The 27,949-nt window shown below is 39.9% G+C and overlaps 1 protein-coding gene across 1 annotated transcript in view; it reads left to right on the forward strand.

Annotated features, from left to right (window-relative positions):
- pappa2 (pappalysin 2) overlaps positions 1-25,650 on the forward strand; it is an 88,398-nt gene extending 62,748 nt beyond the window's left edge. Inside the window, exons 22-27 of the mRNA XM_078264957.1 lie at positions 1,006-1,174; positions 2,873-3,005; positions 3,780-3,901; positions 8,218-8,289; positions 19,397-19,495; positions 24,110-25,650. Coding sequence (XP_078121083.1) covers positions 1,006-1,174; positions 2,873-3,005; positions 3,780-3,901; positions 8,218-8,289; positions 19,397-19,495; positions 24,110-24,226 — 712 coding nt within the window. The 3' untranslated portion in view covers positions 24,227-25,650. The remainder of the gene's footprint in view (positions 1-1,005; positions 1,175-2,872; positions 3,006-3,779; positions 3,902-8,217; positions 8,290-19,396; positions 19,496-24,109) is intronic.
- Positions 25,651-27,949: the final 2,299 nt, after the last annotated feature.

A 27,949-nucleotide genomic window follows, 5' to 3' on the forward strand; every position in this document is an offset into this window, starting at 1 on the left:
CTGTACCGAATGTCATGATTTTTACAATCAAAACTTATATTCAGGTTTTTGAATGAAGCTTTGAATGTCTGTGGTCATATTTTATGACGTCATCACCCTAAAATAAATCCTACATTTGAATAAAGTGATTCATCGGACTAAATGAGCTTACTGATTTACTCCTAAATCAACTTTCTTTATTTACTAAAACTTATCAGTTTCGTCAGCATGTAGGCAGCAAGGGCATACAATAATGATGAATAATAATTGCACCCTTAGGCATAAAGCAACATTATGCTACACTATGCTTGTTTTTGTGAGTGTTTGTATGTGTGTGTGTCAGTAGCGGTGGGAACTGTATGAGCAAAATACAGTGCACTTGTTATGCAAAATCTAATGTAGCCTGACAAATGTTACTTAGATTTTGATTAATACATTTTGACTTTTGGACTTTACAACGTTCTGGAGTTATTGCATGTTTCAATCACACCAGTTAGAAATAATCCTATGCAGCCACCACTGGAATATTATTCTAAAAATAGCATAATACTAATAATATTAGAATAAATGAAGCTTTGAAGCTTCAAACTATTTGGTACAGCCCTAAGGACCAAAAGGGTTTGTCATAAAAAAAAACCTCAATACACTCGCCATATCTTTAATAAATGTGTCCACTTTGGTGCTCTGTATCACTGAAGAATACAACACAATAGGGTTTCAGCCACCATGAAATGTTACATTTATTTGTTTTAAACTCTGGTAGGTTGATCTTCTCTGTGAAACATCCTCTAGATGCATAGAAGGAAAAAACAACAACCAAGAACTAAGCATGAACTCGCGATGAAGAACTCTTCGAAACTCCCATGAAAGGAAAACAGTACTGGCTACACATTGGTCACATAACCCATATGCCCATTATTGCTTGTAGCTAAAAACTCTTGAATGTAATTCAAATCCGGAAAAACCTTGTGTTGCCTAGAAAAAAAATCACTTGGATATGTTTTCATTTGCTCCTATTGTCTCTAGGAAGTACTTCAAGTTGGAGTGCCTGGAGGGGGGGCAGTGGGAGGAAACTAACTGTGAGTCAATATCCTGCCCAGCCCTACCTGATGTATTCCAGGGCATGTTTACCTGCACCAATGGCCTGTATTATGACAGCCTCTGCACCCTGCAGTGCCCAGGTGCCACAGAAAATGTAAGATTTTAACAGTTGTGTGTTTAGTCCCCAGGTCAAATGGAAGTATTTCTGGTCATATCAATAATAACACAGTAATGTGAAGTCAATTTTAGATCAGTCAGACAGGGTGAGACACCTGAGTTGTCTACACTGGATGCTATTAAACTTGGTCATGATGTAGTAAAAAATAAGCCAAATTCTAAAAGGAGATACAGGTTGCATTACTGTGGAAATGTGTAATAATAATCTTCATATCTTTGCAGTACCAACATTTTTGTTCATCAAATATACTGCACCAGAACTGGTCTAAATCTGCATTTTAAGACTATTTTTGGGGCATTTTAGGCCTTTATTTATATAAGACAGCTGAATGACATGCAGCAAAGGGCCGCAGGGCAGAGTCAAACCTGCGGCCGCTGCGTCGAGGAGTAGACCTCTATATATGGGCGCCTGCTCTACCAGGTGCGCTACCCAGGCGCCCCTTAAATGTTGTTTATTGTCAGACATAACCCCCTACAGCCATTCCTCTCAGGACAACAGACACCACAATAACTGTATGGCCAGCAGCTGTGGTTTATAGGGTTTATATTACAACATGTTTACATGCTGTAATTTAAAAAAAAACACATTCTTTTTTTTTTTTTTTTATCATACTGTCTCTCGGAATATACCTGTATTCACCCTCTGCTTGAAACGCTCTGTGTTAGCGTCTGTCTCTTTAAGCCCCCCTCCCTAAAAACCCAGTCTGCTCTGATTGGTCAGCGTTTCCAGGTCTTCCACATCCACCCTCTCAGAATCTTTGCACCGTCATTGCAACATTGCATGACTATAACTGCAATGGAGTTGAGTTTTCATTAAAACAAAATTATGAATGGTGTGATAACTGCATGCCAAATTATTCAGAGCACACAAGGACATTGCAAAGGCTATTTTTAAAGAGAGTTTGAGGTAGTCCACAAAAAAACACACCGGGGCTACTTTCACTTACAGCTAACTTCACGAAGAACGATGAGGCAGGACACCATCACCGATCTGTTTTAACCTAATACTCTTGTGTCCAGCTCAGCAAAAAACACCGGATCTGTAGCATGTTACCGTGTCAATCACGACTGAGCCTGTTTGTAACCGGTATGCTGCCAGCAACGTGATCTTCACCTGTTTAACTGATTTTATGAGATAGTACGCGACTGTCCTGCTATTTTTTACAGACGTGTGAACTCACCACAGACAGTTGCCCTGTTCATGGACTCAGGGTGCTTGCTGCTAAGAGTGAATAAGGGAAACGTTGGAAAGCATATTTCGCATTATTTTAAAAGAACGGGAAACACCGATGTATGAAACTGCCAATTCGATTAATTTACTTGTTAATCGAAGGTGCCGGAACGCCGTTTTGGATCATTCCGGCCCACTTTAACCCCTGACCTCAACCTGCTTTATGACAAAAAAGACATGTAAATCTCACTTTTTACAAAATGGGACCTTTAAATTCAGAAAATCAGTGATTAAATAATTTATTTCATCATTGTCTCATCTGTCGATGTGCGTCTGTATTGGGAGCTTCGTGTTTACCCATGTAACTGCCAATTACTAGACCAAATTATGGTTGAAACTAAACTGACTGAATTCATGTTTTCCCAAACCGTTTCTCTTGAGCTGTGTGAAGACAGTGCAGCAAAAGTATAGGCCGCATGAATTTTAGTATCTGTTTGTTTCCAGAGGGAGATTCGCTGCACTAAGGAGGGTGAATGGACGGCAGAGTTCACGATGTGCTCCGAAATCAAGGGATCGTGCTCTCTTCCTCCAGATCTCAACTCTGTAGAGTACAGCTGTGACCAAGGGATGGATGTCGGTGAGTGTAACCCTTCTTTCAGCAATGACAGTGTAATACATCAAAAACAGTGGTCATTATATTCTCTTCCATCTGTCAAACTAAATAAAGTCATACACAGTAGCCTGCCTGGCAGTGACGGACTGGGATCAAAAAACGGCCCTGGCATTTGCAACACACTGGCCCTATTTTTGTCAATAACCTAGCTTGGAAATGAGTTATTCTGCCTTGAATCTTTCCACACACCTCGCCGCAGTACAATCTTGAATATCTGTGGCTGGATGCATAAAATAACTAATCAAATTAATCAAAATTAACCAAAGACATATTATCAGTAGTGGCCCATAGGGGTCCCATAGGGGGGTGGCCCTTCTGCCAAATTCCAGATGGCCAGTCCGTCACTGCTGCCTGGTCTTTTGCTTGTCTGGTTACACACTACTTGACTGAACAGACAAAGCAATCATGACGGTAGAGCATGTTTTTGTCAACACTTGTGCTTTTTTCTCCTCTTCTCTCACTCATTCCTCCTTTTCTATTGATATCTTTTGAGTCACTGACCAGCTCAAGCATTTTGTGTAAATACAGACGGAGGCATTTTTAAGTATCTCTCCATAATGACCCCATGCGCGCGCACGCACACGCACGCACACACACACACACACAGTAGAAGCCCTTGCAGAGTGATGGTTGCCAAAAGTCCAGACCACAGGTGACGGCGTGGTCTGAAGTTATGTGGTCTGTTTTTTTTTGTCAGTGTTTGAACATGTGTTGTTTTTTTTATCCTTTTCCTTGCAGGTGCTGTTTGCTACCCAACATGCATTGTGGCTCAAGACATGGATCTGCGTGACCCAGTGGTGCTGCCCAGTGGCACTACAGTTGACTCTTTAAAGCACTGGATGCTACCAACCAAAATCCAGGTGAGTCTCCTGAGGAGTGGTGTCAAGTAACTGAATGTAAGGAAAACTAAACACCTCTTCATTTCACAAATTGAAAAAGTAAAAACAGCAGCCAATCAAGGGGAATGTTTTCTATAACAGTTACACAAATAACATTGCCAAATATACACAAAAATGGACAGGAGTAGACACATACTGTAGCAACACATCTTCTTGACTGTGCACTGTGCACTGACTGTCTACTGACTGATTGTTTGCTGCCATACCAATAAAGTTTTGGCCTTTTACAACAGCAGCTTAAATGCTGTCTGTAAAAGCTTTGAAACCAGTTGTATCTGTTTAAAAAAAAAGTAGTACCAAGGGGTAATTCTAGCAATTTGATATTTCACTTCCATAAAGTTGGGGAACTTGAGAGAAATAAATAATGGTCAAATTCAAAACTACAGAGCCCGACAAGACCTTTAACTGCTAGTATAGCTCAAGCTCCAAAATGCTAGATCTTACCCATAATGCAACCCTTAAAGTGTCTTTCATTAGAACCTCCATGCCTGGCGAATGCCGACATCTTTCAATCTCCAGTTTGTTTTTGTTGTGATGTCATTTAAGTATTTCTCTCATAGTTGAGAAACATGAGGCTATATAACACACAGGCTGTGCAGTTCTCAGGAAAATCAGGCTCGACCCTACATAAACCCGCATAGCGTCTGTCCAAGACCGACCCGAGCCTGAACTAAGGCAGCGGTTTTGGGCCTGAGCCCGGTTAAAAACCTGAATTTCCACTGTGATTTTCTTTTTAACATTAACAGATTTATTTCAAGCTGAAGTCAACTAAGGTCTTTTCAGTGCATTACTAGACATTTGTGACACAATATCCGCCTTCTTAAATGTTCAGCACAGCCCAAAAACATATGCGTCATATGCCACATTAAACAGAGATTGTATAACATTTCTCCTCATTAATGATGGCGGGAGTCTAGAGAATGTTCTAGGCAACAGATGTCAGTGACATTAGTTTTGAACAACAGTGAAAAATCAATGAGACAAATGTCAAATGTGGCTGTATAATTTATGATAAATATCGTGGCCCTATCAGATTCGGGCATAGAATCAAAGCTCTACCTGTGACTAATGCAGTGCCCATATAAATTTCAACCTGCAGAACTGTGAATGACTATTTCTTTGACATTTTTCCATCCCATCCGGTTCTAAATGCTGTTTCAGAGGATTTTTTTCTAATTTTGGCTTTTTGGCATGACCATTGTGCTGATATTGTGTATCTTAAAAATCACATTATCTATTATTGGCAGCTTAAGTGCAGTTTAGCAATGCAGTTCATTTGCGTTGGTATGGAAAAATCTATATTTGTCACACTACTATTGATCACAAACTGGTATTCACTATATACATATATGTATATGCTTCAAATCAATGTCTATTTGATCCAGTTCAATATTTTATTCATTTATTGTTTATTTATGAGGGATATTACCTATAACATTATCACAACCAAATGTGAGAGATGCAAGTTTTATTAGAACGTCTAGCCTCCGCTAATTTGCAGTCCTTGTCCTTGGTCAGGCTTTTACAAAAACAACCACAGCAACAAACACAGCACAACAAACAGTCTATTAAATTCTCAAAAAATTAAATCAAATAAAAACAGAATTTACATAAAAATGGTGTCCCTAAAGGACACCATTAGTGCTCACATCTCTGTTGTTGTTTAAGCCATAGTTTGGCTTTTGTGTTAAACACTTTCAGTTCTGTTTGGGATTTAAGTTCTGTGGATAAAGAGTTCCATAAATGTACACCTTTTACTGATCAGGAGGGTTGACCAAAAGTTGTTCTGCACATTGGGACTCTACAATTATGGTTTACTGCTCTTCTTGTTAATGTACGACCATCATTTAAAAAATAAAAAATTCGGGGCAACCTCTAGCTCACCCAGTAAGAGCGTGCGCCCCATGTAGGCTGAGTCCTTTGCAGCGGCCCGGATTCAAGTCCGAACTGTGACCCTTCGCTGAGTGTCATACCCCATCTCTCTCCCACCTTTCCTGTCTATCCACTGTCACTATCAAATAAAAGGAAAAGCCCCCAAAAAATAACAGCACTGAGATTTTTACACAACAATATCCATCAGAATGAATAATGCATACAAACATCTGGTGGTCTGTACAACAGCATGGGCTACCAGCACTAAGCTACTGCTCCAGATTGACTCATTAAAGCACACCGTTCATTGCAGTTTATGACAAAGACAACTCATTTGGGGGACAGTCAACATTCAAATAAACATAGAGGATTTGCTGCCATAGATATTTGCAACAAAATTGACATCTCACACTTTGTTAGCTACCTTCAGAATTATTATTTATATCTCTGAGCTCTTATGTTTTTATGAGAATTAGAGTCTGGTCTTTGCTTCACTGTGAAACATACTTAGTTAAAAAACAAAAGGGGGTGGCAAAAAGTGCTACACCAATGAAAGGGACGACACAAAGGGTTTGTGCTTTGTTAGTTTAGAGCCAATGGTGTGTGAGAGGATAGATGAATGGAGATGTTGACTTTTGGCTTTAAATTTAGCGTGAAGTGAACTACATGTTTTTTAGCTGTAATAAAAGGCATCCCCATCGATTCATGCCAAGTTAACACCAGATACACTGGAAATATATTATTACCACATTCAAATTTAAAAAGGAGCCAAAAAAATATTCTTCTTCTTCTTTAACAAATGTAATGTGAAATCAGATAGATAGATAGATACTTTATTGATCCCCAAGGAGAAATTCAGGTTATGCGGTGAAATCATTTCCAGCTCTTTCTAGTAAAGGACTCATGTTTTTGAGTCTACTGAAGCCACTTTGTCTGTACAGAAAACAGAAAATTGCAGTGAACATTGGAATTATCTTATCGTTATTAGCATTTAAAAAAGCTTTTAAACAACACCTTTCCAGTTTAAGTCTTCATGAGACTAAAAACACTTTTAAAAATGGATATATTTTGGAGTGAGTATAGTAAACTAAATACATAAAGTACAGAATTTTCTTTTTCTTGATATATATTATCTCAAACTCAAAGGTCTTAATGCCTAAAAATGAATCCCTCTGTCAAAGACTTTTGAATTCATCACAATGTGTGCAAATATGTTTCACATCAGATGTTTGACTGAATCATTGGCAAGACAGTATCTTTTAAGATTTTTAAGAAAAACACTTTAAATTCCCAGTTGCACCAGCTAATCTCACACACTATCACACAACAAAATCCACCTTGTGTGTGTGCGTTTTGCCTTCGTTATCATTGAAGTGTTTTTGCATTACTGGAAATCACAGGCAGATAGCAAGAGTAAAGGTTCCAGTTGACGTCAAGACTGCTCTTGGGTCAGAGTTATAGTACTGTTGTTGCTTTAAATGTGGGTTATGTTACCCAATATCATATCTCAGGAATCACTTTTACGTTATGCTGTCGCAAACACTGCTCCAGTTTCGCCTCACTTTTGGGTGGTCAGCCAGCCAGTTAATCCTACCTTGCCAAGGTCAAATAGTTGGATGGAGGTCTGGTTACTTACGCCATATCTCTGACACTGTCTTGTGATTTTGAGGCATTGTGTTATCTCAAATCTCAGAATAAGGTTTCCATTGCTGGGTCAGGCTGCACAGGAAATCACAGGGGAGGATCCCATTTCTCTGTCCATATTTGTTAGTCAATCAGCTATCTGCTAACTACCTTGTAAATTCCCAGGGTCAAATAACTGACAGAAGACCACAGCCTCGCCCAATGACACCACAGAATTTCGAGTTTTGCATCCACTTAAGGTTTTCATGCAAACACACACTGCAAAAAGGCATTGAACGGCATTGAAATTGTCATAATTTATTACACATGTCAAAACAATACGATAAATACAAGTCTGCAATCAGAATGAGTGCAATATGTAGTCTTGTTCATTTATAATATAACAGGCAAGGCAAATGCTAGTGGATCATTGGCAAAAAGGTACCATAACTGTATTTAGCTCTGCACTATTATTAATGTAATTTATTGGTATTTTGTCATTAAAATAAAACTATAAGCATATATATACATATAAGTTGATTTTTCATGACATGAATGAGAGGAGGTTGGCATTATCTTCCATCTATGGCTACATAATGGATGTTCTCCTCAAATCAATGGTTCTACCTGAACTAGTACTACTCTGGAGCCTCAAGCTTACACAACTCCTAAAAAAATGCTTTTGTGACTGAGTGTGGTATTGTTTTCCATGGCAAACAGTGGTTATCCATTTCCTGTGACTACGTTGCTCAACCGTTGTTCTTATGTACTTTGTTTTCCAGAGCATAGTCTGCACAGGGATGATGAAGTGGTACCCTAACCCTCAACATATCCATTGTATTCAGTCATGTGAGGTAAGAGCCCAAACAGCCAAGCAGTACTGCATCAAATACAGGAGTATGTGCAAATACTTTCCATCCAGATATCACTCACCAACATCTTTGAAACTGTTAAATGAGTGAATGTCTATTTTAATCGTGACTAATATTGTGTCCAAGGACTATAAAAGTATTTACTGCAGTACCTGAGTTAAGATGTTTCCCTGTCACATATCTGATGTTTTAAGTGTGGTAAGAAGAGAACAACAGTTCAAAGAAGTGAAAGGCCAACAAAATGGTTATGGCTGCATGCACTGTTTGTACCATACATTTGGTGGTTTTCATGATACACAGCTGTCCTTTGGTGTCTATTCAAGCTGACAGCAAATAAGTATCACTTAATGTAACTGAGACCAAAGTGGCTTTGGGAACAGAGTTTGATACATCTTGCTTAACCATCTGGTGCCTCTGTTTTCATAAACATTAGGTGAAAGTGTGATTCACTTCTTACATAGCATGTCTACAATGCAAGTGCTTTCAAAGCCTTGAGGTTAGGAAGATCTCAGTTTGGCTTTTATCCCATTATTATCAAGGATATTTTAATAATGTCGAGATAGTACTTAATCTTTAAAACAATTACACCATGTCTAGGGATAACCACATTACATTTACTGCTCTAGCCACACTCTTCCAATAATATTAAACATGAAGCAAAACATGCTGTATTCCTGTTGTCATCACTACTCAAGATACCAGAGCCAGTATCCAATGCGCTTCTCATTTCATGATGACAAATGTATATTCGCACACTTAAAACCTTACAAGAATCCTTTTCAAATCTGTCCAAAGAAGCATTTTTTTTCTAAAAGGGATCTTGGCATTGCCAAATGTTGTTAGGCCTGCCATGCCTAATGGATTATCTGATAAAAAAATAAAAAATAATCACTGCATTGTCTTAGATTAAGATGAATTATTTAGGCTGACACAAGGCCTTTAAAACTTTCTGCCTAGCTCCAAAACAGTCTTCCCTTGTGTGTATTGAAACTCTTTCTATTTTACAAAGGGAGCCAGATAAAATGCCCTGTTTATTGACAAGGTAACACAGTCTAATGTCTTGTGAATTTACATGCATTTTCAAGGAAAATAAATTGCTGAATATTTCTTGTAGTAAAATGTAACTGGTTAGTTTGTATAACAACATGTTTGACTGAGACAAGCCATAAGTAAAAAGTGGTAGCAAGTCTATTTAAGACAAAGGGTTTAAAATTAAAGTGATGGAATATTCTCTGTTGGATGTTTTCTTACCCACCGAGCAAAGCACAAAAAATACACAAAAAACTAGAGGAGAAAATCCAGAGTCTGCTAAGTCTGATGCACTTCTTAATATGGAAACTAAATCTGTCACTCCTGCCCCAGTTTTAATCATGAAAGATTATGTTTTATCAATGTGTTGCTGTGAGCTTTAAAAAATGTATTTGCCCAAATGATCATATCCAACCTGTACATAACAAGAAGGACTCTGAGAGCGTCAACTCGCAATGTAATCTTGGAACGAGCACCGCAGAGAATAGAGATATATTTAATTTGATTCGGACCAAGACCACCTCTTTTCGTCAGCTCAGCTGTTCTCCCCCCGGACCATGTTTCACACCTGTAATTTTGGTTCAGCTCAAACTGAAGAGTTCAAAAGTCTAGACCAAACAAGGTAGGTGTAAAATGGCTAAAGTACGCTCCATAGCCACGGTGTAACCCCTTAACACAGAACTATAAATGCACCTTAAGAATGATGTTGAGTCACTATCTCCCAAATTACCAGATAGATTGCTATGCAGTTTGGTATGAATATTTACAATGCACCACTGTCAGGTTAATAAAAGGTTATACAGGAAGTGCATTCCAGAGTTTGGGAGCTCTGACAACATAAGCCTGATCACCTCAAAATTGGACCTGGGAACAGCAGGAAGTAGCTGACTAGATGATCTCAGATGGTGTTCAGGCTCATTGGGTGTTAGGAGATCCTTTATATATTTAACTAGCTTTATTCCAAAGTGCTCAACTACATCTCACGGTCTTCATCAACGGCTGAAATTTGCTTAGTTGTCATGGAGATGGCTGTATTGGTCGTATTTTAGGAGGTTGATCATGACCACTAATATAGATACTATTTCTGACAAGTGAGCTATCGCCACAACAACTGCTAAAATCCATCCACTGCTGAAGACTGTGATATTATGTCGAAAGTTCCAGAAAAACAAATTCTATTGTTTTAGGTAAGTAATAAGTAACATCAAACGTAAATGACAGATTACTATGATTACCCTGAGCACATTCAAGCCCTTGGGGGTAAAAATCCCTCCCATTACTTGGCTCACCACTACTGGTAGGAAAAGCAAAATGGTCCCGATGCTGTTCCGTCCAACACCTTCATATTGTGGGGTATAATAAACAATGCTGCACTTAGAGGTCGCTGTAGCATGACTTTAGACTTTTGGGCTTGTTCAATTTCATCATATTTCATGTCCTGTAGTTTGTACCTTAATTGAAAGTTAGTTACAATTTAACGTCCATCTCTGCTCAGTAATATTTTAGCAGTGACAGTATATCATCTAAAATCATAAAACCAGTTTTTATTTGGCATTCATCCATTGGGTTCAGAAAAGGCTGGAACTACCGATGGAACACATAAACTGTTGATGTCTCACGGTATTAAAATATTCTTCCTACTGCCAGCACTACATTTTCCTCTTCCACCTTCCCGTGAATGTTGCTAGGCAAAACAGTTGCTTATAACCTGCTCCTCCATGACAACACTATAAATTATACCAGACCACATGTGCTGCATATGCACCATGCCAGATCTCATCCAGATGCCATTGCTCCCAATCTTTCTCTTACTCTGCCTCTCTTTCCATTCTTTCTTAAAACCCATTGACAATTAGTGTAAAAGTCAGCTCATGAATCATATCGAAACAGCATCCCCTGTACAGTGCAACTGCCAGGCTGAGACTGTTCTGTAATGGTTTCATCTACTTTATAGCTTTAGAAATATTTCTATCAGTGACAAAATACCTGCCGTGTCTTAATAGAAGTGTCTTTCTTAGATTGTTCTCAGCATTATTAAAAAAGTGTGTAACGGAAAGCCAATTAAATGCATTGACTCATGCATCACTTAATAAATGACATCTAGGCAAAGAGGACATAATCTATCTAAAACATTTGGTTGGTGGACGCTGTGTTAATCCCCTTGATCACATATATCTATATCACAATATTTCTGCATGAGGCAGGATATAAACAAAAAGAACATTTCTAATTCTAACCTCTGCCACACATCTGACACATAAAGTTATCCTCTGGCTCAAATAGCCTAAATGTCTTATACACTCCAACTGGTTTGTACAAACTGTTTTGTTTGTTTCTAATATAAAACAAAAAAATTGGATCACAAAAAAATAGCCTGAATGTTTGCTGTTTGCTATAGATGGAAGATCAGGGTTGACATATATTGAAGACAAAGTAAACCAATAGTGAACTTAACAATATATCAACACTTGTTGTAATTACAGTTGCGAAACTAGAAAGACTATTGTTTAACAAACATTTTTTTTAATGCACAGCTCTACTTAATGTTTTAATTTATTCTGAAACACTTGCTGCAGTTGTTTAATTGAAGACCAATGCGACCACAGCAAATTAATCAAATGAGTCTCTGTAGACAAAAGGCAGCCAGAAGAGTTGAGGTTGTTAGTTCAGACAACAGACAACCCTAATTATTAGACACTGGAATAATTTCTGTCAGGTCTATTAAGTCAAGAACAACACAGACAATAAAAATGCTTTAGGAAATTATATTGAATAAATTACAAATTAAATTTGGTGGTACGGCTCTGTTCAAAGGAGTCCCCTGACCTTTCATGAGCACCATGAACGGGACAGCAGCAGCAGCATTAAGGGACACTCACACAGTTTAAGACTGGGAGAGCTAAACTATTCCCCCATATGAACAGAGCAGCAACGATGATATAGAAGCAAATGCCACGTTATACACGACAAGGTGGAGCAGGGGAGGAGGTGGGTAGCATAGATGCGAGCAGCAAGCAGTTAGAAGCAAACGAAAGCAGCTTTAAGTAGGGCGCCCTGTTTGAGTGTAGCCATTTAGCAGTGAGGGGAGTTGACCAGCTGATGCAGATCAGCTGTTGCAGCTCAGCTGATGCTGCTCAGCTGATGCGACCATGTTATTGGCCAATAGCTGTTAGCATCACCTTGACTACTTGGCCTGCCAGAACTGACGCTGACGCTCAATTTATGATTTCTTTCTGTTGGTTAATTTAGAATAAGTGAATTGAAAGTAGTGGAGTCAAAACCACAAGTCTATTCACAGAGGAAATCATTGTTGGCTTTCTTCCAAATACAGAGCTTGCTATCCAAAAAAAAAGTCATGGATTTTTGCTCATCTAAGATAGAAATGTGTGACTGAAAGCACATATAGGACCCTATTTTAACGATCTAAGCGCACGGTGCTGTTGGCTGTTAATATCGCTTTATTAGACTTTTCCGTCGGTTGGATGGCCGTTCTGGACTTTTCCTGAACGCACAGCCTGTCAGTCCGTCCCTGTTCAGTCCAGCAGGCTATTCGGTGATTAGTATCTCTAGCATATTCTCGGTCTTTCCTGGGGTCTCTCTTAAATCTTCAAGTTGGACTTGCCTTAAAAATATCTCCACAGAGAGTTACACAGGTATCCAGTAGGGAAATCTACCTCTACTCTGAGCTTCTCCTGAAAACCAAGGTATATGGGGCTCACTGGCAACTGTTTAAGGGCTGGTGAAAGTCCAGAAACATTAACCCATGCTCCAGGACATGCTCTACTTCTTGCAAAAGTCTTTTGAGAATGTGGTAACCCAAGGGGGTTAGGAATTACTGCTGGTATCGAGGACTATGAATTCTTTAGCTCAGAACCACCCACTGGCGCAGTTTTTTGGAGATAGGTCATGAGTTTGATGTTGAATTTTCATACAGTTGGGACATCTGTACAACTTTATTTCCATACAACAGAATGCCGTCATTAACTGTGTTGCTTACCTTGATGTGTTTTCGGAGGTTTAAGGTTTACAGGTGGAAAGGCACCTAACCCTGCACCTAACTGTGTTAGCTGCATGCACTTCACTGGGAGGATGGTACAGGGACATGCAATCAGTTCATTGCTGGAAACCATGCATTAGAAGTAAAAGTTTTTTTTTTTTTTTTACAGGTGACCTTTTTTTAAATATGGAAGTAAAAAGCAGCAAAAGTTGGCACACAACTGGCAGTGAGTAGCATTTTGAAGTGCAGGCACGATCTTCAATCATGTGTTTATGTGCACTTAAGTCATCTGATTATTTACAGATTTTGGCAATAACTCTCTAAAGGATTTAGAGAAACACAGCTACAGTATATTTGTGAAACTTGACTACTTTGCCGTATAAATGGTGAACCAGATTTCTTAAAGACCCAGAATGAGAGAGATCGCTTTGGAGCGATTGCAATGGCATGAAAGCCAATATTACTACTTATTGGTGTGCATTGTTGTACCCCAAACAATTCAATCCCAAACCTGCCAAAAGTGAAAGGAACTACACTGGAAAGTTCAACCATTTAATAATCTGGTTTCCACAACCAGCAGGCTATTTGTACAATTCAAACACAGCATAAACTGTTTCACAGAGCTTGTCCTCTCATGTCACAATACAGGTTTCACCACTTAACCTGGTTCTAATAGTCTTTAATACACTTAAATATGACAATCATGATTCAGAAACATGGTAAGTGATGAGATAAGATTAAGTAAGATTACAGGCTAACTACATGTAAACTGGGTTTTTAGAGTAATCAATACTTTCTATACTGCACATATATACAGTACACGTTAACCACAGTACAGTCCTGCTTTAACCTAGTTCTCACAATACTTTTTCTTCTGAGCATATATAAACCTAGGATTCACCAAGTACTATGGCTTATAAATAATATATAATGCCTGGCACACTATGGTGGACTGTGTTGTACAATTTCCCGGAGCCAAACTACAATACACAACACATTCACAGACCTCCCTTGAACTCCCTGAACTGTCTTTCCTATCAAAGGGAAAAACACCTTGAGTCAGTCAAGTAGAGAAGAGAAAAAGACAAACCTCACACTCCCCCAACTGTTTCCAGTGAGCTCTGGGCAAGAGGGGCGAACAGGACGAAGGAGGGGGAGATGATGAAATATCTGCTTTTAAAAGAAAGATACAGATACTTGGTGGGAAGTGATAAATAAACATATTGCATATCTGTTTTATAAAGAAGAGCTTGGCTAGTGCTGATTACAGCACATGCTCCCCTACAAATAGCCCTGCTAAGAGGTGGAATATTGATGTTAGCGAGGTGTGGGGTTGGATGCTGCTGCTTTGTTTGTCCTTTTTACACTGATTTGAAGGGAGTTATTGTATAATGGTAATTAAGGGTGTCACAATATTGAAATTGAAAACGACCAAAATTAAGTCACAATCTCGGATTTCGAATTAAAAAATGGAATCGTCGTTGCTGCCATGCCCCCATGTTACGTCCGGTCTGCTTGCCAAGCGGAAAACAACACACACATGTAGCCTGCTCGAGGCAAGGGGGTAAGCCAGCTTCCACAAAGCGTACCTCCTATGGCACCATTTTGATGCTACCTTGTTAAGACTATTAATTTTTCAGAGAAGACTATGGACATGGCTATTTTATTGTTTTTTGTTTGTTTTGTTGTGAACTCGAATGTCATCTTCTGTGAAGAAGACTGCAGTTACAAAAGAGAAACTAGATGGCAGGTTATAGATATAAGTTCTTACATTATGTTAAAGGAGAACTCCGGGCAATGTTTACGTTAATCTTGATCACTATAAGTATGTGAGTACAGTTGATAGCAAAAAAACGAGCCGAATCGGTGCTAGCAATATGGAGCTGCTGCAGCTAATGCCGAGAGCTCCCACTTAGCTAAAACAGCAGTTTTGGGGGCATATCATAAAGAGTGCCTTTGTGCCTCTTTAACAGACACAAAATGCAATTAAAATGTCTGTGCAACATGAACAGGGCCCTTACATGACAACAAGATGCGTTTTCAATTCAGACATTGTTTAAATTCACTTACCCTGTTAGCTGCTAGCTGCCGTCTGGGATGAGTGAGTGTGTTCAGCCAGGCTTCAGTAATAATCATCACGCAGCAGTTCTGTGTGTATTTGTAGCATATATATCCATTTTGTGTGCGATCCATCTGGCGTTGGTGAATAGTAGTCTCTGCAGTGGCAAACTGTGTGTTAGTTGCCTTAGCCAGGCTAGCAGGCCAGACCGGCATCCTTCTATTTCCTCCCCGCCTGCCGCGGCCGACAACAATCCACGGGCGCCTGCTGGTCTGGTGGATGTCCTCCAGAGGACAGTTCATGCTTTCGTGGCGAAATATTTGCGGCAAAAAAAGTTTATTTCCCCCTCAAAAATAGGTAATTGAGCACTGTAGTGGTTATGATCATATCAGTGACTATGTAACTACATGGAAATGGACCAAATGATGCCTGTTTCTTGTAAAGTAACAGCGTTACAGGAGGCTGGCTGTAGTCTTGCGCTGAAGTCCCGCGGGAATTCAGTTGTAGCAGGAAAGGGTAAACAGCAGTGTGCAGATCGGAGCGTAGTGTGTGAAGAGTGAAGATGGTTCACAAGGGAAAAAGCTTAGAGTAACGTAACTATGGAGCTAGAGCTAGCCTTCAGTAACGCTATTACTGTACAAGAAACAGGCATCATTTGGCCCGTTTCTATGTAGTTACATAGTCACTGATATGATCATAACCACTACAGTGCTCAATTACCTATTTTTGAGGGGGAAATAAACTTTTTTCGCCGCAAAAATTTCGCCGCGAAAGCATGAACTGTCCTCTGGAGGACATCCACCAGACCAGCGGGCACCCGTGGATTGTTGTCGGCCGCGGCAGGCGGGGAAGGCGGGGAGGAAATAGAAGGATGCCGGTCTGGCCTGCTAGCCTGGCTAAGTCAGCTAACACACAGTTTGGCACTGCAGAGACTACTATTCACCAACGCCAGATGGATCGCACACAAAATGGATATATATGCTACAAATACACACAGAACTGCTGCGTGATGATTATTACTGAAGCCTGGCTGAACACACTCATTCATCCCAGACGGCAGCTAGCAGCTAACAGGGTAAGTGAATTTAAACAATGTCTGAGTTGAAAACGCATCTTGTTGTCATGTAAGGGCCCTGTTCATGTTGCACAGACATTTTAATTGCATTTTGTGTCTGTTACAGAGGCACAAAGGCACTCTTTATGATATGCCCCCAAAACTGCCGTTTTAGCTAAGTGGGAGCTCTCGGCATTAGCTGCAGCAGCTCCATATTGCTAGCACTGATTCGGCTCGTTTTTTTTTGCTATCGACAGTACTCACATACTTATAGTGATCAAGATTAACGTAAAAATTGCCCAGAGTTCTCCTTTAACACATGTTTTAAATTTGAGAATGTAGTGTGGTACATTGCGAACAAAGGTCAGATATTATATTGCATAAGAGTCTAGTCTAAAAATGGCACAGCAACCTGTGCTTTAAAAAAAAAAAAAAAAATGTAAAAATCGAGAATCAAATCGAACCGTGACCTTAGAATTGAAAATGTAACCGAATCGAGGATTTGGAGACTCGTGACACCCCTAATGGTAATACACAAACCAGTTGACCTTTTAATTACCCATGGGGGACTACAGTGTGGAGCCAACTCTGGCTGGTTTAATACTCTTAATGAGTCTGTGCTTACCAGAGTAAGGTATATGCTGCCTGGAAGGGAGTGTTAATAATAACAATTAACCTCAACATAGAGCCCTGACCTCAGAATTAACCGCATGTGGGCAAAGTGTGGGGTCTGCTAATTTTAACAGTATTTTCACCAGGAAAGACATGTGAAATGGAGATCAAACCCACATTAAAGCTCAGCAGTGGAAATATGTAAGATACAAATGAAACTGACAGCAGGCTAAGCAAGTCTGTATTATGCATGACTGCCCAAGACTGAAGGTAACAACGATTTACGTACTAGTAGTGATTTGGGTGAGGCATCTGGTGCAATTGCTGGTAAAGTATTTACTCAGAAACAGAACGATTAAATAGATTTATTAATGCCAAGGCAGTTTAGTTGGGAAAGGCAAGGGGATTCGTCAAGTAAGGAGTTCTTTGAAGTGCAGACAAAAAAACTGCAGAAATCTTCTCAGCAGCTGCTCTCTCCCCCTGCGCAGGTTAGGTAGAACCCTAAGTCTTTGAATTGACTCCATCAGCTCATCGGAGAAAGCCAAAAGTATCTTTGGCCCTGAGCACTTATTTTCATATTGTTGGCACTTCAGGGAAGCCCTGAAGGTTTTGCCTAAAAACATCAAAAAGGTTTTCATCATGACATGTTTGATATTCTATGTAACTTAAATTCCACAAATTTGCATGCCACTCCGGAGTTTCTCAAGAACGACTCCCACACTGGCCAGAGCATTGCAAAAAAACTGTTTTTGGAACAGGAATTGTCATAAATAGGTATTCTACGTAAGGTAAAGCATATCTGAACAGTCATCAAATGACATCTGTCTGTCTACTCTGTCTATCCTAGTTTAAATAAAAGTTCAGCTAAAGTAAACCTATCTTGCTTATTTACATTAAATGTATACTTATGTCAGTTTGTTTATCCTGGAATGTCAAACAAAACAATTTTCATTCCATCTCTTCGAAAAGACTCCAAAAGTTGAATCCATTTCCACTGCTTCATGAAGCTTCAAGAACAATTTTCTTTATTTTCTGAGCCCACTAGAGCCCCGCCAAGAGTAACTTTTTGATATTAACGAACGTTAAGTTACATTCAAGCCATTGCCAAATGAGTCGCTACAAAGGTAATCAAGACTATCAGCTCCACACAACTCTCTGTTTATTTTTTAGTATGGCTATATTCAGAAGATTGTGTCGTCTGGTGACTTTCGCGCGCAGAAACTCAAGTGAAGATAATGACCTCTTCTGAAGAGACCATCATGTTTTATTAATCCTCTGTGTCCTCCTTGGCTACTAGCAACAGCGTGGAGGAGGGGATAGGGCTGCGCGCGATCATGGAAGGCTTGTATCATATGGACGCGTCAACAGTTTTGTTGTCATTACTTAGAATTCCTCATGGGGGCGACAGAAAACTATAGCTTTATACTAACAGCACCATCTTGTGGGCTCAGAAAAAAAAAAAAAAAAGGTTCACGAAGCTTCATGAGGCTTCATTTTGGCCATTACTAGGTTTATCAGACTGGGCAATTCTTTTTGTGAGTTAGGCCAACACTTCAAGAAACCTCAGTAGTGTAGTCCAGCATCTTCTTTGCCCCCATGATATGCAAACATCATGCACATGTTTTACAAAGCTAATGTGAAGGATAAATGGCTGATTTAGTCAGATAATTATGCTAACGTAAACGGACCTTAGCATTTAACTAGTGATGACCAAATGGAGCATCATCATGAACCATTTTCTTTATTTTCTGAGCCCACTAGATGGCACTCTCTGTTTAACAAATGGTTGAAAGCACACTGAAATGCCATTCCTTGAGCCTTTTTCTTTAAACCAAAAGTGCCATCTAGTGGGCTCAGAAAATGAATAAATGGGTTCACAAAGCTACTTTCAACCAAATGTGCAAACAAATCATGCTAAGCTATTTATCACCTCAGGTAGTTAACTTCCTCTTCCATCACGAAATACTCAGTTTATCCCCAACATTAGCATCAGTGCTTCATATTAGGCTGAATTTGTTTACCAACGGGTAACATGTGCAGCAACGGCTGAATTAATGTATCCACTAAAATAAAGTGCATGTAAACTATTTGCTATTTGCAACTGACTCTTTCGCATGACTGAATGAAAAACTTGGATTGGACTTGGATAATGCTGCATGAGTGTTTATTTTGATATTAGATCCAAACAAATTCATGACTATGACAGCATCTGCCACTTACTGAAAATCTTTTTTTCTGGGAACATTCTGCCTTCTCGGCCTCCCCCGCCTCGTGTGATGTAAAATCATCATTTTGGGGAGAATATTAACACTGTTTCTTGTTTGTAACTTGTTTCTAGCCTTTTGGAGGGGATGGCTGGTGTGACACTATCAACAACAGAGCCTACTGCCAGTATGACGGAGGAGACTGCTGCCCGTCTACACTCTCCACCAGAAAGGTACACAATCAGACATTTACATAGAAAGAGAAATATTGATTTTCATCAGTTTTCTGCAATCTGTTTTTTTTTTTTTTTATAATAAAAAATAAATTTGGGGGTATTCTTTCAACAGATACAATATAACTTACAATTTGTGTCCACTTTGTTTAAAAGGTAGCAAAAGTGTTTGCAGGCTTGCATCTTGCAATCAAGATGGAGTTTAGAAGCTGAAGCTGGATTTAAAGCCAGATTCTTCCTGTTTACAGTAGTAGAAATCCATCTCTTTTGGCACGAGCACTGTGCTACTACGCAGGAGACTTCTACTAAGCAAACAAACACAAATCCTTGCCACTTTCCCCTCTCTCCTGTTAACGACTGCGCCTATTTAGTCTCCCTCATCTGTACTTGAAACAACAGAGGAGACTTGTGCCCTGCAGCTTTTCCACTCAAATGGTAAATAAGCAGGTTTTCACCACCCCATGCTGCTATATACTTTCTCACTTCTCATATTAAGCCATTGCTCCACTGCAGCAAGAACTAGTCAGAACACACTTAACTACAGTATGGACATAATATACCCAATGAGATTTTCTGCTATTACAACATGATAGTTTTAGCTAACCCCAACGTATTATTTTGATTGTGCATCTTGAAGCGAGAGTTCGGATTTTTTAAAGTGGGGTTGTATGACTTATCCATAGTCAGTGTATTTCCTACAGTAGATGGCGGTCTGCACGCCTCCCAGTTTGGAGAAGCAGTCAGGAGTACAGACACAGAAGCTAAACAATGTACTGCTGTGGACAGGGGCAGCATCTAAATGTATGTTAACCACCTAAATAAAAGGACCACCTAAAAAAATCGATATCACTTCAAGTGTACGCTAAAAATATTTTCACCACTTTGTCTTGCTGTCAGACAGCCCTGTTTAAAGGTGCCGTAGGTAGGATTGTGAAGATCCAGGACTTAGCCAAACAATTTGAACATCGACAACTTCTCAGTCCCTCCCCTCTTTCTGCTAAAGCCCAAAACGGTCTCCTAAGCCCCTCCCCCCCACAAGGGAGAATGAATGCGTGTGCATGAGCAGTGATTGACACGCAGTTAGACACCCCCCCGGCCCTGATTGGTGCATCTGAACAGGGAGCGGTGAATTTTGCAAATCTCACTACAGGCTGTAGGTGGTGCCAGAGGAGCTGGATTTTATTTTAAATGACCTGCTTCATGTAGTTCTACTGGAACATAGGGTCAGTTTCCACAAATATGACAGAAAGTTAGTTTTATAAGTCTTACCTACTGCACCTTTAAGTTTAAACGGGGGGAAATGAAGCTGTTTATGTCTATGCTCTCATCAGAGCCACCAGACTCCATTTTACCTTACAGAACACAGGATTTGCTGGTCTACCGCTGCCTTGAATGGTTAGTTAGTTTGTTAATGTTGTTGGCTCTTAAACCTTTTAAATCACCAAAGTCACACAATAACAAACTTACCAATCGAGGTTAGTAAGTAGAAGGTAAAGCTGTGAAAATATCCTAAATATGTAGCGTACACTACACAGCGTGATTTTTTATTTTTTTTAGATGGGCCTTTTTTAGATGGCTGAAATACATTTAGCTGCTGCCCCGTCCTTAGCGTCAGTGTCGGGACTCCTGCCTGCTTCTCCAAACTGGGGGCATGCCGACCGCCATCTACTGTAGGAAATACACTGACTACAAGTAACTTATCCCATCCAACTTCCAAACGATCCCTTTAAATGGAGATGAGAAGCATTTTTGTATTGCAGCTCTTCAGTGTAATGCAGATCTTTAATCCATTTACATTTCCAAAAAAAAACATTTATTGCATGCCTAATAAGTTTGACAAATATGGACATCTTTGTGTTTATCCATCCTAACACACTCTCCCTGGTGATAGCTTGTTCGTGCTCACTACAAATGAAAATGCATCACAATACATTAATTGCTCTAAATGATTGCTGTATGTATTGGGTGGCTAAGAGGAATGGTATGAATAATAATGAGCTAGGTCAGGTCAGGCCAGTGGTGGAAACCAGGCCACTCATTCCCTCAACTGCTTCTACATAAACATGTATTTTTTCCTATTTTTTCGTGCTTTCATGAGAACTTCTCTCCCATGTGGACATTTGGGAAGAAGCCCCACCCCCCTTCACTATACCCTATTTGGCTACTGTACAGCCACATATTCATGACACTCTATCAGAGGGCCCTGCCTATTAATTCCAATGGCCTACAGTTGGCCGAGCCTTGGCTGTCTACTTCATGTCCGCAGCACGCCATGACTCACTGGCAGCTCCTTCCTAAATTGAGAAGGAGTTCAGCGAGAAGCTGCCATCATAATAAATGAGCTGCCAGACTGCCTCTAACTGCTCTTTTATAGGACGGGGGTGGTGGGGATGGGTGGGGGGTATAAGTGTGGGAGCAGCAAGGTATCTGACGGTTTGCAGTTTAGTCGGCCACTGTAAAACAGCAGCTCAGTTCTGAGGAAGTCAACTAAACCGCCGTGAGAGTCAGCATCCTGACTGCCACCGCGGCTCCAGCAGAGCGATGGAGCAGAGGGGGGTAATGAAGAGTGGTGGATGGTGGGTTTGTTTACAGAACTCTCTGTTTCTATGTGGCTCGACTTGTGCAGGTGTAGGAAATTACAGGTTTTTAACACAGCGTGACCCACATCACATATTTTCCCTGCTGTCAAACAAGAAATTTTTTTTAAGAGAGAATATTTTATGCCAATTGCTACGGTTTCAGTTAACACGCACATATGACGATGAGGTGAGTTGGATTTTTACTTTATTCTGCAAGTAACATTGTGGCACTTCTTCCAGTACTTGGCAGGATAAGTAACCTGCATCTGAATTACATCAATTATTTGAATCAATATTCATATCTATTTGTGTTTGGATCAGCCATACCGGTCCAGCTGCATCCTTTTTTTATGGAGCTCAGGCAGTATTGGTTTTATTTCCAGGGGTAGTTACAATGATGACAAGGGAGGAGGGATACACGAGAGATGATTCAGGTAGGATTAAGTCATCGGCCAATGGGGAAGACTCCAAAAGAAAAGATCTGAGCTGCCACCCCATCTATGGAAACACATAATCTTCCTTTGATTTGTTAACTGGAGTCTGTGTTCTAGTCCAACAAAGGGCTAGATAAGTAAAATCAGCAAGAGAACAGAAGGAAGATAAAGAGGACATTTTATTTTATTTTTTTAAGCTTTTACATTTGGAATCAATTGCATAATTCAAAGGTGCTTTTATCCATTTTAAACCTTTTCTTGTCACATGAATTATGCTCATAAGTAAACAGCAGGGAGGCAACAAATCCAAACCCTCAGAAACAGCCAAAAGACTTGGCTTTTGTTTCTGTGGATGAGGCAAAAATGAGCCCTTTCTTTCCTTCCAAAGGTAGTTAGAAGGCGTCAAAGTTGGAGCATTGCTTGGAGTGTTCTGCAGATGCATTAATGAATCAAGATAAAGCTGTGAAGGAAACATTTAATGGCAGTGCCAAATCGTCTTAAATGGGACTGCTGGCATTTTAAGTGAAGCTCGGGCCTTCTGCAGCTCATTGAGACCTCTTAGTGGAACTATTACCCTGCCATCAACCCCGGCTCCCTCCAAAACTGAGCGCAATCCGCAGTGAAGGCCGACAAGCTGCTACCTCCCACTCTCCTTCTCACCCTGCTTGCAGTCATCCTTATTTTCTTTCTCTGCCTCCCACTCCGCTTTCCCCCTCTCCCTTTTTTCTCTCAATCTTCCTCTCACTCCTTCTCTCCAGGAGCGAATGTTTACATTTCTTGCAACAGACTGCTTCACGGGGCACCAGAGTTTATTTTGCAACCTGTGGTGATGGCTCGCTTCCTAGACAAGAGCTGGCAGCCTCTTGTTGTTGATTCTTAACATGTGTTCATCCGTTCACCTCCACGGCGGTGCGTTCCTCCCTCCTTTCCCTCCCGAAGACCCTCAAGGTTTCTCGCCATTCAAAGGCCACGTTGAACCATTTGACATCATGCGCTTTATCGGCCTCTGGGGGGTCGTTGGAGTTCTCTTTGAAACTGTGAGGAAATACAACAAGTCTACTAAGACCACACTCAGGTTACTAAGTGATACTCACCTTTCAGCATAAACACAATGTAGAAGTGGAGTTCACTAGCTGCTAGGTCAGTTCAAGCAAATGTAGTTTTTATTGTCTGTTTTTGCCATTCAAAGTCGTGCTCTTTGCTACAGTTGAAATATAACAACCCTATTGGGAAGCCTCTTCAACTAGTGCATTTTTCAGTGACTCTGCTTTTACTGAAGGTCCTGATGTAATATTTCCTTTTACCCTGCTGCTTTTTCTTTTCTAGGCTTTTGTTCCACCTACTTGCACTAGAATAGGCCATATATATGCACATCATTTTATCAGATTTCATCAAAGACCATCCCAGGCAGTTTTAAACAAGGAAACCAACCAAATGGAATGTGTGTTTTCTTGGTTTAGTCATCCATTAAAAATGACATCTGCACCAGACATGCCTGAAAAGTCACATCTTGTGTTTCTGTTTGAATCCAGCCACAGATTGAAAGATCTATAGTGGTTCCGGGAAGCCGAGCACTAAATGTTGTGCTTTTTTACCAACAGGTCATTCAGTTTGGGGCGGACTGCAACGAGGATGAGTGCACTTGCCGTGATCCGGACGCTGAGGAAAATAAGAGCAAAGCCAAACACTTGGGAGGAGACGGAGGAGGAATGCAATAAGATGGAGGGATTAAAGAGGCTGAACTTGTGTTAAACAGAGTCAAACCACAGACTATATACCACAACAAACAAACAAAAACTTCATACATAAAAAGGCCATTTTATCATAAGTGATGTTAAAAAGCATCACATGTGACTCATGCTGGTTTGAAAATGTGATTACTTCCTGCACAAATCCAGCCACACATCCACACGTGAATATATGTTTTCTTTTCCTATTAACAAGTTAAGGGTCACCTTCACTGCTGGATCTGTGTAAGAGCAGAAAATGATATTTTGAAAACGAGACCCTAACACAGGTCTAGTTCAAATAGGGTTACAACACAGTCTATCCACTCTTGTACAAATGAAGTCATCCTTATTGGATCAAATCAGTATTGTAAATAGATTCAAGTACTTTTCTGGACTTGATTAGCTTGGGATAAAAAAACAAACAAAAGAACTGGCTGTGCCTGAAAACTGTTTCAGTCCATGCACAGACCTGACAGTAACGGCTACTGCTGCTAACTGTGTTTACTGTAGCATCCAGTTAGAGGAGAAACATTATCTATGGAAGTATTTCAAAGTACCATCTTTGAATCATACTGAAGCCAAAACAGTTCTGTTTTTTAACTTGTCCGATGGCTTATTCAAAACCAAATGAGGACGAGTCAAATCTAAGTCAAGTGGGTAAAAGAAAATCACAATCACAGAAACATTTCTTCAAAAAAACCCTACTCCCTACTGTCAAAAACCTCCCAAATACTAAAATTAGTTACAGTCTTCATCATCAGGTTCTTTAGGAATGTAAAAGAATACATATCTGTAAAGACTAACATGTATAGAATAATATATTTGGATCACCTAACATATCTAACATATCATGTATTAGTCACACAAGTCATCACTATTTATATCAAAGATCCAGTAATACAAACATTTATCTGTACCATACGGCATGTGCACAGGGCTTCCCAAAATGTATTTTCTGTGATTGTGTTCAGTTGTATTTACACAAAAAAACATGTCATACAAATTACGTCACATATTTTGAATTATAAACACTACATCCATATCTAAATGGGGAAAATCAGGCAAATGTCAGATATCAATGTCAGAATTATTGTTCTAAAACATGGATTTCCACTAAAACAAAGGTGCACTTAAAACTGTGAAAAACTAATAAAATGTTGGAGTCACCAAAGCAGTAGATAAACGAAAAATGATAAACCAAAAATGAAGATAACTAAGACTTTTGGGAAGCCTGGGTATATTTTTTGCTCAACACAGACTTCAAACTTCTCCTGCTTGCATGTTCGTATGTCAGGTTCTGGTGTCCTTTAGCCGGAAATCATGAAGTACCCCATATTGTATCTATAAAAAGTGTAATCATGTTCTTTGTGATATTTTACAGTACTTTATACTCTATATGAAATAAATATCAACTTGATATTGACCCATGTAATGTCTTTTGTGGGTTTCTGCACATGAACAAATAATATGTTATATATAATAAAATGTGGCTGACTCAACAGTATATATATACACACACACACACACACACACACACACACACACACACACACACACACACACACACACACACACGGGTGGATTATTGGCCTCACTGTAATACTTTAGCTCACGTTTTGCATGACTCACAAGTGAATACACATACAGTAAATACTGGGAAATTCTCCTAAGCAATTTTAAAGGGTCAGTTCACCAAAATTACAGAAAACAAAAAAGCTGGCCAGTATTGCTGAAACACCATTAGATGGTAATAATATGAAGGAATTAATTCAGTATTGTGACACACCTGCCGCTCATAGTCTGAGGGCCAGATGTACGTACATTTGTGAATGTAGCGTTATCAGCGCCATGGCCAAGCTCATGTCGTATTTACCAAAACTGCAGTTCATCAGGTAATCAGCGCCTTTCTCCGCCCACTATACCGTAAATTGCGCTGTAGCAAAGCGTTAAGTACTGGTGCTAGGATACGGCTGAGTGCAGACTGCAATATTCCCACTGCTGATGCTATGACTGTTTGAAATAATCCTGATGCCAATATTTGTAATGTAGCGAGGAGTTTAACAACTGCTGGAATGGAATGTGAACGCTGAGTTGGGAGATTCGTCGTCATCTTTAATTTCTTCCAGTAACTGTAATATTGCATGGCTGCTTAACCTGTAACGCTTAATGATTTCGTGTTCACTCAACTGAAAAAGTGTGATGTTTGTTGCAAAACAGGCAGGCAGTCTGCGCTTTTACCTCAGTGCGGCCTGTTTGTACATACCTCGCCATGCTTTTACGCGCACGTTGCGAAACAAATGAAGTGGGGGCAAAAGCGTTAGTACATCTGGCTCAGAGTGCTCTACCCAAACTGACCAGAGTAGCCAAACGTGACATTCAGACCATTCAGGCATTCAGAGGCCTTTCTCAATCTGCATTCTAGTCTGTTCTTGTTTTCTCGTGGAAATGTCATCACTCAGCCCGAATACTGTTATGACTCAAAGTCTGCATCTTGCCAAGTGTATGTTCTTGCTGACTTGTTTGGATTTCAGGTAGCCAAGTATCCCCATATGCATTCCACGCTAGAGCTTTGATTCTCTGGCCAAACCCAATTGGGTCAGGGATTGGGTTACGTGTAGCCAACCCAATTCAAGCCGGGGCCTGTAATTTTTGCAAAATTCCCCCCGGGCTTGAATTAGGTTGGTATGCGCAAATTTCCCGGTGTACAATTTTTTTTATAAATGCAGACCTTATAGTCTGTTTAATGTCATTAATAATGTATGGGCTGTGTGTGACCGCCATCTTCTGGATATCTATTCAGCTTACATACAAGAATAAAAAGCACACCGATAGATTCTTTTATTTTTATGTTGGAAATTCAGGTTTTTAATTGGGCTTGGGCCCAAAATTGCTGCCATGGTTCCGGCTCGGGTCTGACTTGGACAGAAACTATGCAGGTCCATGTAGGGCCAGGCCTGATTTGTTTGGGCCCAATCATAGCTGTCTTTCCAGCAACAATCTGTGATGGCTGGGATTTGGAGATAGGGTCAGGGCTGTTATATTTTTTTGTCACTTTTAAGTTTTAGGATTTTTTCAGGCGAGAAAGTGACCATTTAGATTTGGAATATGTGGTCGGTTTATCCAACTAATTCCTATTGCTCTGATGTGAGGACCCGGGTAGACCAGCTGTTGAGAGCAATCGTCCATCATTATCCCGGTGAGCCCACTCTTATCTCAGGCCTTTTGGTAATTTACTGCTGGCTCTGATGTCTCCGTAATGTTTTGATAAAAAAAAGCCTTTTGGATACATTTTGGTCTCAGAAATGAAATATCATGTTTGTTGTTGCCACATTAGGTTTCTGAAGGTAAAGTTAAGGTTTGAGTTGGTAATTAATGTTGTAAAACAGCAATGCCTATGTGGACTTTGGGGTCCTTGTATATACAGATTTCACCACATTTTAATAAAAATCAACAATCAATATATAAAGAAAAATGAACAGAGGCAGTGCAGTCTATATTACATTTAGTTTTGTTTTTGAACATACATTACAGATTGGATAACAGGTGTATGTTTTGACTGCACCTCAGTGTCTGCCAGTGGACCTTTGACTTGAGATCACTGTCACAGTACAGTAAGGTGCAGTTGTGTTGAGGTGTAAATGTTAGAGCCGAGCTGAGCTGGTGACATCAGCAAGATCTCCGCTATGCCAATTTCAAATTAAGTAATTCAAG

Source organism: Sander vitreus, chromosome 12, assembly GCF_031162955.1.
Source record: "Sander vitreus isolate 19-12246 chromosome 12, sanVit1, whole genome shotgun sequence".
NCBI lineage: Eukaryota > Metazoa > Chordata > Actinopteri > Perciformes > Percidae > Sander > Sander vitreus.